Source organism: Scatophagus argus, chromosome 15 (genome assembly GCF_020382885.2).
Source record: "Scatophagus argus isolate fScaArg1 chromosome 15, fScaArg1.pri, whole genome shotgun sequence".
Classification (NCBI taxonomy): domain Eukaryota; kingdom Metazoa; phylum Chordata; class Actinopteri; family Scatophagidae; genus Scatophagus; species Scatophagus argus.
The window spans coordinates 11,639,109-11,658,313 of record NC_058507.1 but is presented as its reverse complement, the minus strand read 5'-3'; the positions used below and the strand labels follow the sequence as shown (position 1 = coordinate 11,658,313).

General features: G+C 40.7%; 2 protein-coding genes across 8 annotated transcripts in view; both read right to left on the bottom strand.

Moving 5' to 3' along the window:
- Positions 1-14,832, bottom strand: part of evla (Enah/Vasp-like a) — a 35,780-nt gene extending 20,948 nt beyond the window's left edge. The window contains exon 1 of one of the 3 annotated variants that reach the window (XM_046411889.1): positions 14,698-14,832. In XM_046411889.1, coding sequence (XP_046267845.1) covers positions 14,698-14,702 — 5 coding nt within the window. In that variant the 5' untranslated portion in view covers positions 14,703-14,832. Of the gene's footprint in view, positions 1-9,952; positions 11,952-14,697 lie in introns of those variants that run through there. The other 2 variants (XM_046411888.1, XM_046411890.1) reach the window with 2 other exon arrangements.
- eml1 (EMAP like 1) overlaps positions 14,791-19,205 on the bottom strand; it is a 48,792-nt gene continuing 44,377 nt past the window's right edge. For all 5 annotated transcript variants that reach the window (XM_046411885.1, XM_046411883.1, XM_046411881.1 and 2 more), the window contains 4 exons: positions 18,778-18,865; positions 17,780-17,875; positions 17,547-17,677; positions 14,791-17,394 (listed from right to left, as the gene is read on the bottom strand). In XM_046411885.1, coding sequence (XP_046267841.1) covers positions 17,269-17,394; positions 17,547-17,677; positions 17,780-17,875; positions 18,778-18,865 — 441 coding nt within the window. In that variant the 3' untranslated portion in view covers positions 14,791-17,268. The remainder of the gene's footprint in view (positions 17,395-17,546; positions 17,678-17,779; positions 17,876-18,777; positions 18,866-19,205) is intronic.

Sequence of the window (19,205 nt, the reverse complement as noted above, 5' to 3'; positions counted from 1 at the left end):
TACACACCAACTCATCATCATTAAGATCTTTAATATGCATGTCCTCAGTTACCGGTAGTATGTTATGTAACTACTTTAGGCTTGTCCTGAGGGTAAGGGGAGATGTAAAAAGGCCAAAACCTTACAGACTGCTATCAAATGTAAAGCACAAACAGAGGTTCAAGTGGTACTTCAACTCATGGCCTCATCTTGCTGAGTATGTCTGCTCAACAGGAACAGAAATACATAATTATACACCCACACACATTATATTATGGTACCCACACTGTACGGACACCCAAAATAACAGTCAAAGATATTTTTAGTGAAAGGCCAGCATAGGGCAACAGAAACAGACAAGCACACACAAATACAGATGAACACACACACAGAGTTTTTGATACTTGGACACCTCATTGACATCATGCACTCCCTACCCCTCTAAGCTTAACCATCACAAATGAATGGCTAACCTAAACCTAAAAATTCTAACTTTGACATGTAAACTGAGTCTTAATCTTCAAAAGGTTCTCAAGTAGTGTGAGAACCTGCCAAAATATCCTCACTATGAACAAATGTCTTCACTATGTGTGGTTAGAATTGACTGGTCCTCACAAAGATGGCAATGCAGCAATCCCACCTCCGCTATTCCCAACACAGACTGGTTACAGTGTATGGATTCTGTTAGTTGTCTGAAATTATTAAACTCACCATGAGGATTAGAACCTCCTGGAGTCACTGGGAATTTTGGGCAAGGCAAAGCCACCGCCTGTGTTTAGTGTAGGTGGGGGTGTATACATTTACAGTATGGATGTCTGTGTGTGTGTGTGTGCTGGGGTCCAACTGACAGAGAGAGGAGGTCTTTTCTGACTGGCTGGATTAGAGACAGAGCCTGACAGGCAGATCATTACCTCACTGCAGTCTTAAATCTAAATTAACCAGGACTTAAGTCTCGTACAAGACCTCTAATCTGCTCCACGGGGAAAGTACTGTTCATAGGCACATGGAGGGAAGGAGGCCTGCGGGAACTAAAAACAGCACAAGCCAACTGCATTGCTGAGGAACAGTGTGAAGCCTGGCCATTTGTAAGTGAGCTAAATAAGCACATTCAGCTTGTTTGAAAGAAACAGCAAGAAATGCAACAGATGCCAGATTTCAGGCGTTGCGGTAATGTTGCTCCATGGGATGTAACACTCCGCTACAGTAATTAAAACTAACGAAGAGTCACACACAGTCATGAAGAAATATTATTTAAGGCCTTTTACTATCTACATTCAGATTACAAATTAAATTCTTCACAGGTTATCAGTTCCGTTTTTTGTTTGTTTTGGATGACGATGTCAGCTTGTTGGTCCACCATTTTGGTCCAGACCGAAATAGCTCAGCACCTCTTAGGTGAATCACGATGAAATTTGGTAAACCATTGTATAGGATGAATTGTAAGAACTGCGTTGATCCCTTAAGGTTTCCTGTAGGGCCATCACCTGGTTAAAATCATTCTCAGCTATGTGAGCTACGAGGGATGTAGGAAAATATCCATACGATTGAGCACTGCAATATTATGTTTTGTGAAACTGTACAGATAAAAAAACTACAATTTTTTAAATAGTTTAGAGTTAGTCTGGTTCTGCCCAAAGGTGAGAAAATCTGTAAAATAGCACCTCTAAAGCTCACTAATAAACATGTTACATCTCAGGTGTTTATTCCATATAAAAACTGAGGTGTGAACGAGGCAATTTGCTGTTTTACAGGGGGTTACTGGGTTATTTTCTTGGCAGGGAGCAGATTCCAGGCAATCACTGGAGGCTCAAGGAAGTTACTGATCTTTGCCAAGAAATAATCTGGCACATAATCCCCCATTAAAACTGCAAATTCTCCTTTTTATACTTTGCTGTACCCTGTGTTTCCAGTCCTGACGCTAAGCTAAGCTAACTGGCTGCTGGATTCCGCTAATTACCGTAGAGTCATAAGAGTGATCAATCTTCTCACCAACTCTCTGCAAGACAATAAGCCTAGGTTGCAAAATGAAGGACTATTCTTAAGTTTAGCTGTATTTTCCTCTAGTAAGGTAACCTTAAAAACCTAGACCCTCAACTGCATATTACATAACGTATCAGCTTACACAGCAGGTTTTCAGCTGCCAACATATAAAACTGAATAACACTGAATAAAAAGATTCAGTTCAGTTGTTCCCTCTGATTCTGCACCAGACCTATTTCTCTTTCACATAGAGCCAGATTCTATATTTGTATACTACAATAAGTATATATATATATGTAAGTATATTCAGTACATGTCTGAAAGTTTCTGTGTGGGTGCTGGCTAGTACTGAACAGTGAATTTACATGCTTTAATAGTAATCGCTACAATACCACAATGCATAGACTTTGAAACTAAGCTTTAACGGCGTAAAGATATCTCCATATCTCCTCCCCACTAATGCATCATAGTTCCACTGAAAAGGGCTATCACAAACTGGAACAGCAGTTCAGATTTCCATAATCTACAGAATGGCATCAAAGCTTCAACATCGCTGATCCATCATGTAGTCCAGATTGTCATAACTCTACTACAGCATGGTCTGTTTGTTTAACCTCCGCCCCAGCAATACACATACTCCAGTGCAGCACAGAAAGGACTAAAATTAAGCCACAAATAGTGAGTGACAGAGAGAGAGAGAGAGGGGGGGGGGGGGGGGGAGAACAGTACTGGCATCTTAATGGCATTAATACAAACCGCATTAATGTGCTTATGTTCTTAGCTAAATGTCCCACTTGTGCACAAAAAGGTCGGTTTCATGCAGTTTGCACTGCTGCCACTTTTAACTCACACACGATGTAGTGACAGAAAATGCATGACCTATATTCTCCATGTCCTCAACTGTGTGATTTATGCGTATCACAATATGCTGAAATACAACCTAATGACTTTGATTACAGATGCACTGGCACTAAAATACATCCATACGATACGTTAAAAATGTTAAAATATAAGAACAGTGATGAAAATAGTTAATTCAACAAAGTAGCACAAATGTTCAACCGTATCCATGTTTAACTATTACACTTAATATTTATTTAGTATAATAGTTAGGTAGGTATATGTTGTGTACTTCATTCATGAAGTATTTTCATTCTGTATCTTCATGTTGTATTTGTATTTGTAATGAAATGTAATGTAACAAAAGTCATCCTCTACATATCACTGCATCACCCATCCCTAGTTTGTAAATATGACTGGAAATATGTCTGGAAGTATTTCTTCAGGTTTCTGTCTTTTATCCTCATTAAAGTTTTTGTGTGATTAATTTACAGTTGTCTTAAAAATTGCGATTTTGGACTATATTAATAAAACTGTCAATGATTCTTGATTTCCCAAAAAATAAACTGGCAATCTAAATGTAGAGTATTTTTTGTATCTATCACAGTTAGTAACAGTAGACTAAAGTCATGATGCTGTTACTGTCAGGTTTAAACCACCAGCCGGACTTATGTGTCTTACTTAGTGACTGGTTCAGGTCAGTTTTAAGCAGCAGCTGCACATACTGTACACATAAAACCTCATTGTCTTTTATTTTTAAATCGACAACCCCCTCTTCCCGTCATCCTCTCCCTCATGACAACAAGAAGCCGACCGAGCTGTTTGATCCTACAGTTCTCATTTCGGACATCAGCAGAGGAGCAAACGTCCCTCCCCTCTTTTCCATCTCTTGTCCATTTCTTCCATCCTCCCAACAGAAAACAGAGAGAAGGAGAAGGGCAGTGGCCCGAAAGGCTGTAATTTTAGCCAGAAGCCATGCTATCTTCAATACTCGTGTGAATTAAATGTATGGAGCCCTTACATAGCCACGCTATTCAGAGGTTAAAGTACTGAAGATGCTCGGTGTAGTGTTCACACAGTACGCTGCATCTCTGGTTTGTCTGAAAAGATGCGACCAGGCGGGAGGAAAGAATCAAAACAGATAAGAGTCACAACTTCTGACACGTAACTCATACTCAAGATACTGACAAAGAGCTGGTTGGTTTGCACTGTTGTGCCAGATCAGTTTATCTATGCACACAATTGCTAATCCAAAATAACCTAAATTCTGTGCGTAAATGACAGTTTGTTGAGGTCAGATTAAGATTACAGATTAGAATTTTAGCTTTCATTAAAAGACAACAGGGAAAGATTTGCCCATCTGTGCTGGTAGAATATAACATCTTTTCCCTTGCCTCAAAATCAGATGTCAAGTGTGTATATTCAATATAACTTTTGCCATTTCATTCATCCTAAAAGTTTTTTCCTCTTTCTTTCACTTTACTTGCTGAGTTTGACATTTAACTTCCATCACTCAACACTGACTGGAAGTAGAAATGAACACAAAAACACACTCACACACACACGCATATTTGTAAAAAGTGTGGGTACAAACCTGGCAGCAATGTGGCTGTAAAACAATCCTGAGTCACTAACACTCTGAGGGAGGCAGTAACGAAGCACTTGGAGCCGGTGGACGTCCATTTTGGTAAACGGGAAAACAACAGTGGCAACAGCAGCAGCAGTCTAAGACATGAACTCCCTTTCGTGCTGCTCCACTACCTTAAAACTATAACTCATTAAAAACAGAATAATCCTCCTGCTGACAGTCTGCATAAATTACAAAACAGGAGCTGCTCAAATAATCAAAGACATTCACTTGAAAGTGCAGTAAGATTAAAAAACATCCATCAGTTTTGAATTCTCGTAACGCTTCATCCACTCTGATCCATCCAGCAACAAAGAGATGACTGACGGACAGACTGGCAGCGATGAAGTCATTGACCAGTCTGTTGCCTGACCGCATAACAGATGAGCATATATGTGTGTGTGTGAGATTGAACCTCTGTGCTATTGTCATACTGTTAACCCAAGGGAGATTACCTCATATCCGCCTCAACCAACCTCTACCCCCACAATCCATACACACACAATGTTTAGTGAGTGTGTTCGTGTCTGTGGGTGGGTGGGTGGGTGTGTGTGGCTTGCTGCTGTAAACACCCCACCCCCCCATTTTGACTCCAGCCTGCTGTCGCTATATCCACCCAGTATTAAGCACAGCCTGTAATAACAACCAGTGGTCCATACTGTGGTCAGCTCCTATTGATTGGGATGCCCTGTACCTCAGAGGACACATGTAGCTGTTGAACATATGCCAACATGTACAACACACATTAACTGGAAGAGGTGTGCGTGCTAAATGTCCATTAACATCCACTGAGCAATTGACTAACTACAACACTCAATCACAATTTGACGCACAGGAGGGGCTGCAGCCTAACAGCTGCAGCTAACTTTGTCTAGACTGTAGTCCAGATAAATTAAAATTAGAGCAGGACTGATAAATCAGCCTATTTTAGCAGATTGCTCATGTAATGATATTGATGTATGCAGCATTTCTATTACATACTGTTACAAATTTTTAGCCATGCTAGCAGCGTCTGGCGTTGGTCGATTAGTGTTGTTATGTGTGTAATGCTGCTGCATGGGATACAACACTCTGCTATGACAATTTTCATTATTATTTTTAAAAGTTAATTACTATCTACATTCTGCAGTTCCACATTGCCACTATGCCATGTACATCAAATAATATTCTTAGCATTTACTCATTTCTATTTTTTTGTTTGGTCCAACACACTCCAACACTGGTCTGGAGTAAAATATCTCCACAACTACTGAATGGGTTACAGTGTATTTTGGTACAGACATTCACGCATCCCTAGGGAAGAATTGTAATAAATTTGGTAATCCCCTGATTTCATCTGGTATCACCATCAGATGGGAGTTTAAACTTGTAATTTGGTTTGTGACTACCTACTAAACAAATGATATTGTCCTCAGTGGTAGTTATACTTTGTGTTTAATTAGTGAACGTGAGTGAATGGTAACAGTCGCTTGGCTAAGATAATAATCATTAAATCTGCTAAACATCAGCTTCTGGCTGGCAGGAGATTTTCTATTCTTATTTATATGTAACACGTGCTGCTCAAAACCATTATAACCTACACCCTGGGATTAACCTTTAATTTTATTTATGACATTATGACCAACTACAAGTCTTCCGGAGGAAATGTTCAAATATAATAAAATGATCAAGACAAGCTATAAATGCACACATCAAGACACACTCAGATTCACGCACGCACGCACACACTGGCTGACAACTTTAGTATGAGGATGACAGAACATTACCCTCTGAACTTTAACATCTCTGATTCACTGGACTTCACACTAACAGCTGACCTCATATGCCTCAGTGACAGCAAACAACACAGAGTCACCGCCATGGGACGTGACAGGGCACTCTGCAGTATAAAAACACCACTTGTTATTGGTTAAATGAGGGCCATGGTCAATGACGATTGGTTGGACAGGAGGGCTAGTCAGGAGTGATTTGTATTTTTTGGGGGGCCAGTGGGGTTCACATTCACACTCACGCCAGGCAGAATTACTGTTGGCACGCCTGTTGTGAGTGCCCAGCTGGACTGCAGGACATTTCTGTGGCAGGTCGGGCAAATGTTAACAAGCTCGATCTGTGACAGACGAGTCTCTGTCTTTGCCCTGAGGAGGGAGGACGCTGCCTGCTCACTAACATTTAGAAAATGATAACAGGCAATGCTAAACTACTGCAGGGCAAGAGCTCACATGATAAGATACGGATGTGATTCCAGCTTTTCTCCTTGTTCCAAGATGGCTTAATAGATATGCAAGAGATGTATACAAATTGTATACCACGTTGGAAGCAGTGTATTTGAAAATATTTCAGCTGTTAAACACTTTACAATTCCGGTTGTGGGTGGAAACAAAATGGTGTATAGACATGGGTGCAATAAATTAAATTAAATACAAAACCAGAGGAGATGAAAACTGAAGAAAGCTTAACTTTTTTGAGATAGTTTCTCACAGACATAACTCACTTTTTGTTTTCTCAAACAGTTCCTGAGAAATACACCCCAACCAAACAGAATCTGATAAAGTGTTCTTCTCCAAAAATAAACTTAGACACAACTACAACAGCAGAGGTTTTGTCTTTGCGGCCGAATTCAAGTTTTCACAGAAGACATTTCCCCTAAAGATTCACAAAAGAAGAAGGGACTAAACATATTTTCTCAGATATGGTTGTAATATTTCATACCAAGTGTGTTACTTAATCACTGTTAAAAGTTTCCAATTGAGTTTGCTCATACATAAATAGCTATCATACAGAAAAACTAGTGTCTTCTTAGTCATTTCAGGTCCTCAATACAGTGACAATATGTTGGCGGTGTGTATTGTGTTCCCAGCAGACTACAAAACGAGTGTACTCTAGCCATTCTTACTGATATGTGTATCTGATCATGAACTGACTGTAAACGAACCAAAAAATGTTATCAATTTCAAAGGATTTTTGGGGTTTTGGATATGACAGCTCAGCAAGCAGAGACATTTATCGTTCAGTACAATCAGCCAGAACAGTCAAAGCTGTGGTGCAGTCTTTACGATCAACGCCAAAGACTCATCTAGTTACAGTACTGGTTTTATATTAGGGGTGCACCAACTGCAATTTACTTTGCAGATTGCAATTTTCCTTTTTTGTAAGTGTGACCTGCCGATATCGATGTTTGCCAATTCCAATTTTCTTTCTAAGAACCACAATTGAAGAATCAAGAATTTCCCTTCAGGGATAAATAGAGGAATTCTGATTCATATACAAACAAAAATCAACTTCTCTTCAATGCAAAATTTTACTTCCATTAGAAAAAGAACTATTAAACTTTACAATTTCTTCTTGAAATAAAGTACTCTGAAACTGGAAAGAGCCACAAATAACAATAACAAACTGAAAGTGAGCTGTACACCCAACTTCATCTGACATATTTTACTTTACCAAACAAAAGCAGGTGCAACAGATTTGTATCACAAAACAAATGTCAGGTACTGATATATCATTTCACAGTATGTTTATAAATTCAACAGGGCTGAGGTAATTTATCAGATTTCTGAAGCCCCTATTCTCAACTATAGAGAACAGCTGATCAAACAGGGTCAGGAATTCCATAATTTTCCTCATATATTTTTTGTTTTTTTCACTGCTCATGCCAAGGAAAGATAGGAGAGGCTGCTGGCTTGTGTGTGGCACTAGCATCAACTTTACTAGCTTCTTCAAACTGGGCACGTTCAGCTGGCTGATGGTGCTTCAAGTGTCTGATTTGGTTTGTTGTTCCAGATGTTTTTGTGGTAGACCCCACAGTTTACTTTACTTACTTGGCGTCTCTTTAGCTAATGCGCTAAAGACATGTTAGCGTGCGGCTGCAATGTCACTGCCTACGCCGCTGTGCATGCGACATGTGGTGCTTCTGTAAAATGGACCGGCTTGGAATCGGAGACACAGGAGACTGACCGGACGGTTTTACAGAATCAATGTGAGCTGATGACAGCTTGATTAGGGATCATTGTCTTAACATGAGGAGGTAATCTGGTGGCATCAGAAAGCAGCACTGAAATCAACATACTGATGTCCGGGATGACATCACTTATTCATCACACACATCCATAGATGCCTCCATGAATGGCCCTCAGGCTAACTGTCAAGAACACACATACAGTACAATATGGACAGCAATCCCCACTTCAAAGCAGCCCTTCCCCCACCTCTCTTTCTCCTCTGCCTCACTCCACCTTCCTCAACACTCTCTGGTCTGCGTCCTGTCACTAATCCTGATCCTTAAAGGGAAATACCGCTTCCATTTGAAGGAAAAATACTTAGGCAGGATACACACAGTGAGCACAAAAAGACAGGAGAAATATAAGCCTGCCCATTTTTGACACAATTCTGTGATTTCTCAGTGAATATAGACTTACATGATTATGTGTCTAGTGTTACTGTGAACAGAATATGTACTGTAAATGATGTGCTGAAACATCTTGAGGACGAGAAATAATAATAAAAAGGCAGAACTGACAGAGGAAAGGAAGGAAATGATGACAGGTTTAAATGAGGAGAGAAAAGTGGTGGATGAAAAAACTGGTGAAAAGGTGACACTGTTATGTGTTATTTAAGTTTTTTTTTTTGTTAGCTTTTGTAATATTGCAATCTGAATGGCCACGCTAGAGTGAGCAGTATCTCATAAATAATGAACATACTGTGAGAGAGAGGTTTTCCCTCTGATGTACTGTACCGTACAGTAGATTACTAGAGTGCATGCGATCGAGCATAAACCTCTGATGTTATCTCTTCTGCCCCACTCTGCTCCACATCTGTATTTGAGCTTCAACAAATCACCACCAAGTCCCGCTGTAATCTGCCAAGGCCATATTATAAAGAGACCCCTCTATCCTTGTGTCATCTGGCTTTTGATAGTCCCTCTCATTCAGCCATTCAGAGATTAGCGTGCTCTATCCCTGTCTTCCTGTCTTTCTTTGGCACACATACAGCGAGTCAGATGGGATCCATCCTGTGAACGACAGAAAGCAGCTGAGCGGACACACCGACAGACAGCAAGGAACTCATTCCTTCTTCCCAGGAAAAAAAAAAAACTGAACCAATGAAAGGGTAACCAATCAGGCTTCTCTGCTAACAGCTGGCTCCAGAGAAAACAGACAGAGGAGTGGAAAGAAAGAGACAGACGAGGGAAAGTCAGAAACTCCTAGAGGAGATTTTCCTCTGCCATTTTTCCTCGATTTCTTTCCATCTCAAGCTGGTGGCATTTTTCAACAGCACGTAGGGCTGGAACAAATGATACAGAAAGAAATACAGGAATTCTTTCAGACAAACAGTCCAACAAGTGCTGCTTGAAGAACCAAACAGATTCTGCGGTCTGAAAGCTGAGCCAGGCTTTAAACAGAAACACTGGAGAGGGAAGAACCAACACTCCAAAGCCAGTTTTACTTTGACTCACATGACTCCAAGAGCACAGAAAAGCTAAAAGAGTCAGAGAAAGAGAGAGGATGACGAGGAGCCGCATCGACTTACCCGAAATCGTCCAGGGAATACATGTCGCTGAAGAAGACAGTCGGGTCCTCAAGCAAAGGATGAAAGAAGGTATAAATGGGGGGAGATTATGGAGGAGAGGGGGAAGTGTCAGCCCGAGAGGAGAGACCGGTACACATGCTGAAGCAAAGTCAACCTTTACCCCTCTTTACATCCTCAGAAAACGTTAAAGAAAAAAAGCACTATGCCAACAGTGCAGACATAAGACTGAGAGAGAAAGTGGGAGGGAAGAATTGAGAGAGAGAGAGAGAGAGAGAGAGAGAGAGAGATGAAGAGTGTTGCAACAGAGTAAGGGAATGCAAGAGAGAGGGAGAGCAATAGAGAAAGAGAGAGATCATGTGACCCATACAGACCAGTCACCTCTCTCTGCTCAAGCCATTGGAGTGCCGTCTTTCGACCTCCAAGGAACCATTTCCACTGGATGGAAATTACATGTTAGGCTATAGAGGAAACAGGAGGGCTTTTAAAACCCGCCTTTCTATAGCGTGTGGAGTTCAGAAAAACCATACTGGAGCTTTAAATAGATTCCACAGTAACTAAATTAAAAAAACAAACAAACATGTAAGCCATAAACCCTAATCATCAATGAACTATGGAGTGGAGAAACAAACAGCAAGACACCAGTTCATTCATTCAGCTCAGCTTCCATAAAATGATACAACATTAAAGCTCACTGCAGGAACAGATGTAATGATTAGGTTTATATTCAAGCAACAAAAGATTTCATTCACTAGTGTAACATTAGTGGTTTTTCTTGTGGTTTTATCAGAACGAGTCCTCAACTGGTGGTCCATCTGGCGGCAGTAAACTTACACCATTAAGCTTCTTTGCCACAGCAAGCCGAGGTGTGGGAAACAAACAAAGAGCCATCTAGTCGACTAAAAGATAAGAAGGCTTTGTGGATTTAGTAAATAGCAAGAAATGTGCAGCAGACGCTAAAATGGATCCTGGAAGGTTGGTGAAATATGAAATAAACTTTTGCAAAACAGGGCTTGTAAGAAATAGGCCGCTGGTGAAGTTGTATTTGACAATGTATGTCCAAAGCCGAACTGTAACTCAACACTACAGAACATACACAAAATCAATAAAATGTGGTTGAACCGTAGGATGCTATAGGTTCAAAAGCCTGCGGAGTAAAGCAAGAGAGAGAGAGAGAATGAAGAAATGCCTCTCTTAGCTGTAAATGCTTTTCACAGTATGTGGTGGGTCATATGATACGGCTTGTTCAACCTCCATCAAGCCACAAAGACACAAGATGCACATTCAGCATCAAAACACCAACAACACAACACTTGTATGATGTATGGGATGTGATCCAAAATGACCAGATTATAGTAAGAGGGGCATAACGGTTTGTAGGGACGGGGGTAATTACTTTACAGGGGGAAAAAAAATAGCTTTGTGACCAAACGCTTCTGTATGTCTGTTAGGTTATAACCACCTACAGCACAGAAGGATCAATGTTTCCCAGTTTTGTCTGGATTATTTTTAGGAGCACAAAGAGGTAAAACCAGTTAAACCATTAGTTTCAGGATTGTTTGATAATTAATTAATATAATTTTGATTAGGACAACTGCTTTTGTGGTCACATGACTGATACATTTGTGCAGTGCAACACACTTTACTGATCAATAACTGCTGACACCTAGAGGAAACAGACAAAACAACTTCAACATTTCTTAACCAACAGCATTAAGTGTGGAGAAACTAAATCCACCCATTGCTACAAAATCAGAGTCCTCTCTTAGTGCAGGAACATTGTATTATTATCTTCATCTGACTGTTTGTCTTTGTTGATGCAGCTTGACATGTTTGGCATGTGTTAGTTTCATTTCCCCTTGTATTACATTTTCTGTCGAATGCACCTGCAGATTATTTAGCCCATTTAAGGCCTGTTAAAGGTTTAAGAAAGGCTAAGAGTCTACAACCAAATGCTAACAATCCTTGTCCAACATGCTATCAATGCTAAAATTTGCTTCTTCACCCTAAACTGTCTGACCTGACTGCAGTGCTTGATGGAAATGTATAGGATAAACAAAGGGGGACATGACATTTCACTCAAAACCACAAAAACGAGTCTCCAAAGTCAGTACGTTTTATACTCTGAGAGGAGAAAATGAAAATGTACCTTTTTTTTTTCACTCCATCTGCACAGCTTACACACACATAAGCCTGAAATACAGACATGTACAAGACCCACAGACCTGCAGTTGTGGGGAGAGATGTTTAATGGGGCTGCCACATAAGAATGTCAGTACAAAATGTCATGTCAATCAACCCAGCAGTTGTCGCAGTATTTCAGTCTGAACCAAAGTGGTTGACAATCTATCAAATCCTATTCAATAAAATCCCTCCCGCGGCTGAAAAAAAACAAAACAAAAACAAAGAGATGCTTCTGGGTAGGCTTCAACCTGATAATCTCCCCCACCTGTGCTGAGAAGATAACCTCAGCATTTGATGGAAGGTGTCAAGTCCTAAAAGAAATGAATTCAAATGTCTGAAGAGATCAGAAATCTTGCTAAGATATTGTTTGATCAGAAAGTGTCAGATTTAAGTTTATTTTAAGCCAGTTCTTTGGCTTCTTCTTCTTGTTAAATAAAAAAATGTTTGCAGTTCTATTTCAAAAGAATATAGATAAAAAATTTAAAAAGGCTCACCAGCCCACTGAAATCATGATTTAGTCACTCCAGAGTTAAAAGTGTATTTCCGTTCCCCTGGTCTCCCTGGAACGTTGCAGTAAAACTATACATCATCCTTGTCAATAAAACCCCGGAGGATGTGAGTGCCAGGGCTGTACGTGGTGACGCCGGCTCACACGGAGCTGCACTCTGATCAGTTCTGAGGGCATCAGCAGCAGCCTGCAGTAAGATGCATAACTCAGCGTTTTTATCTTCCACTGGCTGCTCTCTCTCTCTCTACTTCTCCTACGATGAGTCACCACAACAAGCACTTCAGAAATTACCCTGCATTAATAGAACAGGATAGATGCCACAGTTTTTGCCCACTTCCAGTTTCTCTTCCAACCCACTCTGCCAAAGCACATACATGACCACATAAAGGAATACACACACACACACACAGACAGACAACAGTAGCCAGTCTGACAAGGTGAACAGAGCGGAAGCATCGCATAATAAAACCACTTGTGTTACGGGGCTAAAAATAACTCCAGCTACACTTACAAGTGTGAGTGCGTGCATGGACACAGTCATGCACATACATAAATACATGTGCAGTCTTACATAAATTAGCAATGGAGGCAGTGATGCTGAACAAATTATCATTGAATTAAATCTTCTGGAGGGGGGGGGGGGTTGTTCTCTGCAGGTCTCGTTGTTGCTTTGCAAGGATTTAAGACTTCCCTTTTGGGCTTGAGTCAAAGAACAGATCTGCCCCTGGCAAAACAAACCTACAGGATGGGACACAAGCAGCACAGCTTTACAGAAAAGAGGAAACGGCGTGTTCATCCAACTGGACTGGAAGATATGAATCTTACATGTTTACTGTCTGAGAGCAGAATAGTTCAGCTACTGGCTTTGACTTATGTGAGGCTACAGGAAAGAAAGGAATTACTTGGGTCAGGATATGTAGCTAAAAAAAAAACCCAGTAACACAAGATATCCAGATGTGAGAGCATGAATGACTTTCTCTTTTTACCATTTTCAGTCTTATTCCACTTCTCTCTCTCTCTGTCTGTCTCCTTTTCCTCTCAGAAGGGACTAACACCACAACTACACACCATGACAGTGAGTCGCACCCACACACATGCAGACAAACACCAGTAGCTACAGTAAAAGCAGAAAAACTGCACTGAGAAGAGCTGTCAGAGTAAATCTGAAGCCATAAAATGGAATGGTGCAGGCTGCAGCTACAGAGACATGGAGGAGTCAAACTAAAGGCAGCTGGGGAAATATAAAAGGCCTGTTTCATAAATAGATCAGAATACATAGGCTCTGCTGCTGGAGAAGATCCGGGAGGAGTTGATGCATTCTGCATACCAACCATAGGCAGGGAAAGGCTCAACATACCAGCCATGAGCTCGGATATAAAGAGGATTTTAGCACTAGAAACGTTTTCTATAGAGCAAATGTATGCATGTGTGGATCTGTTATGGAGGAAGCTTATGTAGTGTGGCTTATGTGTGTGTGTGTGTGAGGGGTGGGGAGGGGGGACTGATAACCTGCCTGGCAACCACCAGAATAAACACTCCCCTCCTCCTCCTCCTCCGATGGTTGTATGTGCCCTCGTTTATCCTTTCAAGCCCCTTGAAGCCACTCACACTGACCAGTGCATCGGCGTAACCAGCGTTTTATACCTCCGGGTGCACCATATTGCTTGTGCGGAGAAATACATGATGCTGTCGTTTCCATGACAACATTAGCCTGGCTTAATTCGTGCATTGAACACACTGGGTGGGTCCGGCGGTGACAATAGAGAGCTAGTACAGGAGAAAACGGATGTAAATGACTGGCCTTGTATATTAGGACTGTAAAGCGAATGGTAAAGGACGCCTATAAGGAGCTGAGGCCCGGTGGGTGGGCCCCTGGATGCTCATAATATTGTCTGTAGGAGGAGAAAAATGAGCCATAAGATCTTCGCGAGATTATAAGCTGTCGTATATTTTCATAAGATAAATGTATAAATGCAGATGTAGGCGAAAGGCCGAGTGTCCGTGCGCATCTGTCATGACGCGTCAGACAGAGCGCATGGTGCTGAACGCCGCTTACCTCATTTTCTCGTCTTTTATTCAACCCGAGATGATGGCACTGATGAAGCTGATGAATAGGACCGCCAGTCCGCTTATTTATTTATTTTTTTTCGGAGTATACAGTCTGGGGAGTCTGAATCAGCATCCACCGCGTGAAACTTGTGTGCGCGTCTGTAGAGATATCACAGGCTGATGATGAGTCGTGTTGCAGAAACGCTAAGCCACAACACGAGCGTTGTCTCCCGTCCGCTTTGTGCTCCGTTGTCTTTGCTGTCCAAACGCGCTGCCTCGTATCCTTAAGTCCATGTTCAGCCGGTGTTCGTGCTCGGTAGAAGACGGTGAACGGTGGTCGTCAGCCGCCGCCTCCCTCATGCCATATTTTCTTCCCATTCGGAGTGTTTTGGTGAGGTGGCGAGATTTGGGGGGAAAATGCTAATAGTGCGTGCGAAGGAAGAAGGGAGGAGGAGGGGGCGAAGAGACCAGCTCAATGCTGCCCACCTGCGGGGAAGACGCACACATGCAGCCCAGTGTCGCCCGCCCCCCTCTTATCCCACCCAGAGATTACCAGCATGCATAAAAGTATCATGTGATGGTGGTTTACAGAAGCTTTCAGTGAGGTATTCCGCTGCAGTATCTTTAAAACGCCCATAAACCTTATTTTTACTACTATGTGGTTATACACTAACATTTCTTAAGTATTTTTTGATATTTAAAATAAACATGTAAAATAAAGAAACATTTAGAGACAAATAAACATGGAAAATATACGACACAGCCACGTAGGAATTTCATGTTGCATTTACTTTCAGACAAATGTTAAATGTTCAATGGTATCCTGCAGCCAGAAGTGTTTAGTGGTAAGACAAGTAATGTTACATTCACCCTGCAGAGAGGTGACTTTTATCATTGCTGTTAGAACATTTCAGTGTTGCTTTTCCTGAAAACACAATCGAAATCGAAAGATGCCTTGCATTAGTGGCAGTTCCGGTCACACTGAAGTCTGCTGAACCCCTGTAAAAGAAATCTTGTTTATCCATGCATGTGTATTGGTTTGCTGTTGCCCATGAGATAAGGGAGTGTGACACGCTGCGCACAGTACAGCACACAGCTTTGAAAGCAGACATCATGAAAAGCTACAGTAAGTGCTGAATGGTGATTTGCTTGTTCTACTGTGCAGGCAAACAACGCCTGTTGTGTGTTTATGTGTTTACCAGGCTGGAGGAGTACTTTATAGTAAAAAAAAAACAAACAAAAAGAAAAACACTTCAAGAAGGTTTAGGTTAATTAAATATTTTGCCAATGACTGATGGCGCACATCAGGCGTAAACAGTTACAGTGTAATGGTCTCAAGCTCCCTCTTCCTAAACTGATCTGGGTGCAATAAAATCCAGATACAGAATTGAAAAGGCTTCACATCATTAAATAAAAAAAACAGTACATGCTTAACTTTCATTTTTCTTGTGCCTCAAGGTGAAGAAAAGATACAATAACTCATCCCAAACCTCTGAAGCACTTTCACATGCTGTATGTACACCCACTTTTTTTTGCTCATGTGTGTTTCAAGCCTCTCTGTATATTTACACATTTGGGACAAAACAAGGATTTATTGTAAGGAAAAACTTAAGGAAACTGAAATTGGCAGTGAAGGATTTGACTCATGATCAATAAATAATAGAAAAGGAGCATTTTTTAAGACCTGGAAGCACATAAAACATAAAAAAAATAATGATCAGATAGTCCTAACTCTGACCCTTGGATTATTTATCCAGATGTCCGTTCACCCTCAGTATCTTTCATCCTGTATTTAACGATTATGTCCATGAAATTCTGCCTTTGCCTAGCTGTATAGTCGTTTTCACACTTAGTCAATGCAAATAAATCGGTAACGGTTGGACAACAGCTGTTTTTGACATTAACTGTTGTTCATACTCCTCTGTATGTTTAGATGTGTTTAGGGCTCATTCTGATATGTTAATAACAGAGAGGAGTCCTGCTTTACTGCTGCTTTCCTGAGTTGTTAAATACAAAACAAAAAGAAGATTTAACAATTAGAAAATCACTACGTCCTTTCTTTCGGTACACAGTTTTTGTTCCAACGCTCTTGGATCTCCAGCGTGATGATATTCAGTCTGAAACCTCTTCAGTCTTTTATCTGTGGCTGGAGTTTGCAAAATGTCAGAACAGTGAAAGCAAAACTGGACAAATGCAGTCAGAAAGTCTGAGCCTTTGGTTCTGTTTACTTGGATTTGATCCGTCTGATTTGTTTAGTCTCAATTCATTGGTGTGTAGGCTACAGTGCGAGAGAGAGATTTTTCTTTACATGTAGTGTGAATAAAGAAAAGGAGAAATATTTAAGGTTTTGTGTTTCAAGCAACCGCACATCACACCACCCGACAGTTCATTTCATTTGGGATCAGAGAGCAGATCAGGAATAGAAACCTCAAGTTCCTCTTCTGTCAATTCACTTCAGTTCAGGCATATCCACTTTTTTTTAGTGTCCGAGTTAATTTAAGTTTGGTTTGGTTTGGTTCGGTTCAGTTTAGTGCAGTTCAGTTCAGTTTGCTTCAGCTTCAGTCTCTGTCTCGCTCCATCAGACTGTCCTCCACTGCATCACGCTCATGTCCTTCCCTCCTGTCGACACCAGGTGGCTGTCGTCGTACAGGAAGCTTACGTTGGTCACATGACTGCTGTGGCCGCCGTAAACATGGCTTGGAGCCTGAAATGAAAAAAAAAAAAATAATAATAAAATAAAAACAACAACAAATAGCTAGTTCAGACCTCCTTTTGCTTTTATTGCCCCAAGAGTTCAGTCTCCTGCTTCACATTACTGAGATCTTATATTTTACATGCCAGCATGCGGTATCTTACCCTGAACTGTGAACAGGGATATGAGAACAGATGGACCTTCCCAAAGTCATCTCCAGTAACCAGGAGGCTCTTATCATTGTTCCTACAGACGGCGTTGATGTCAGTGCCGTCTGAGCCGTCGGGCCACAAGCCTGAGGAGAGGAGAGGAGACAGTGGCGTAAATGTCTGTTGGATGGACCTTAAAAACTCAAACACACACCTGAAGAGGGAGAGAGAAGGAGGCCTTCACTTACCAAAGACCTGGAAGCCCAGAGTGCAGGTGTAGGTGGCCCACTCAATATCTCTGGTGGTCTCTACACTCACCACCTGTTTACACACTGATGGGATCCCTGAAGAAATACACACGAACCAAATACACATAAATTATTTAATCAAATTCTCAGCACCTACAAAAATCAGCTCTTGTCCACCAAAGTTTTGAATAGGATGTGTGTCCACTGAGAGAGTTAATTTGGTAGCACTTTATGAAAAGCATACAAGACAATTTTTTTAATTTTAATTTAATTTAAGCCTATAGAAAATTAAATTAATTAAATTTAATTTTAAAATCATGACTCACGATGATTTAATGTCAGTCCTGTTAATGCTGTTTACTCTCAGCAATGGGATCCTATATGAGCACACAAACAGTTTGGATTTTTTTTTTTCCAAATGAGAGATTTTCTTAAAATTTTTTAAAAAATTAAGAGTTTTTTTTAAAATTTGCTTTTCTTACTAATCTGAAGTGGGTGGAGCTCCAATGGAAAGTGGTGATGTCACATACTTCCATGCACCAATCAGCAGCATAATCATAATCAGCATAATGCAACAACAGCAGGTGACATGTTTCATTATGTTGTCAACTCTGTCAGTCCATTCTGGTCAAACCACAAGCACACAGTCTTGATGATGTAAATACGCTGAGTATTTTACGTTTAAAATAAAAAATAAATAATAAAAACTCAAGTTATTCAGTCACTGATTGTTACTTAAGATTTGAGACTGAGTTTTCAGGAGCTCATGTTATCTCACACATGAAATCAATGTGAGTTTATCATTTCATGATGAGCAACAGATATTGCTTTTTTTTCATGTAAAACATTATCATGAGTCATTCATTAGTTCTACATTACTTCAGCATGCATTTTGTGCCATTTTTTTTAGCTACCAATTTGCACATGTGGTTTTGTTTTCATAACGACACACAATCACAAACCCACTAAATTAATAAAGACTGTGAGATCATACTTACAATACAGTATCTCATAGTCCCCTGAATTTGATACCAGGTACTGGGAGTCCACTGACCAGTCCAGGTGGGTGATAAAACTAGAGTGACCCTACGACACAAGGGGACCAAGTTAGATTATTTATGTTGACAGACACTCCCTACTCCAGGAGTAGAGACAATATGGTGCTTCAAGCACAACATATAATCCTAAAAATGTTGATTGGATTTGATATAACAACCCTTGTTATTGTGTTTACATTGCATGACTCAGTTCACTGTCATTTCTCATTTTACAGCTTCCTTATCAACGCACAGTGAGGACAGAGTGTACTGAGGGGAGGCCCAAATATAGAGTCAAGCAGGGAACTATATATACATATATATAAAGTTGCTGCGGGGAGGAACCAAAAATAAAGAAGCCACGGAAGGGGGATTATAAATACAGGTGC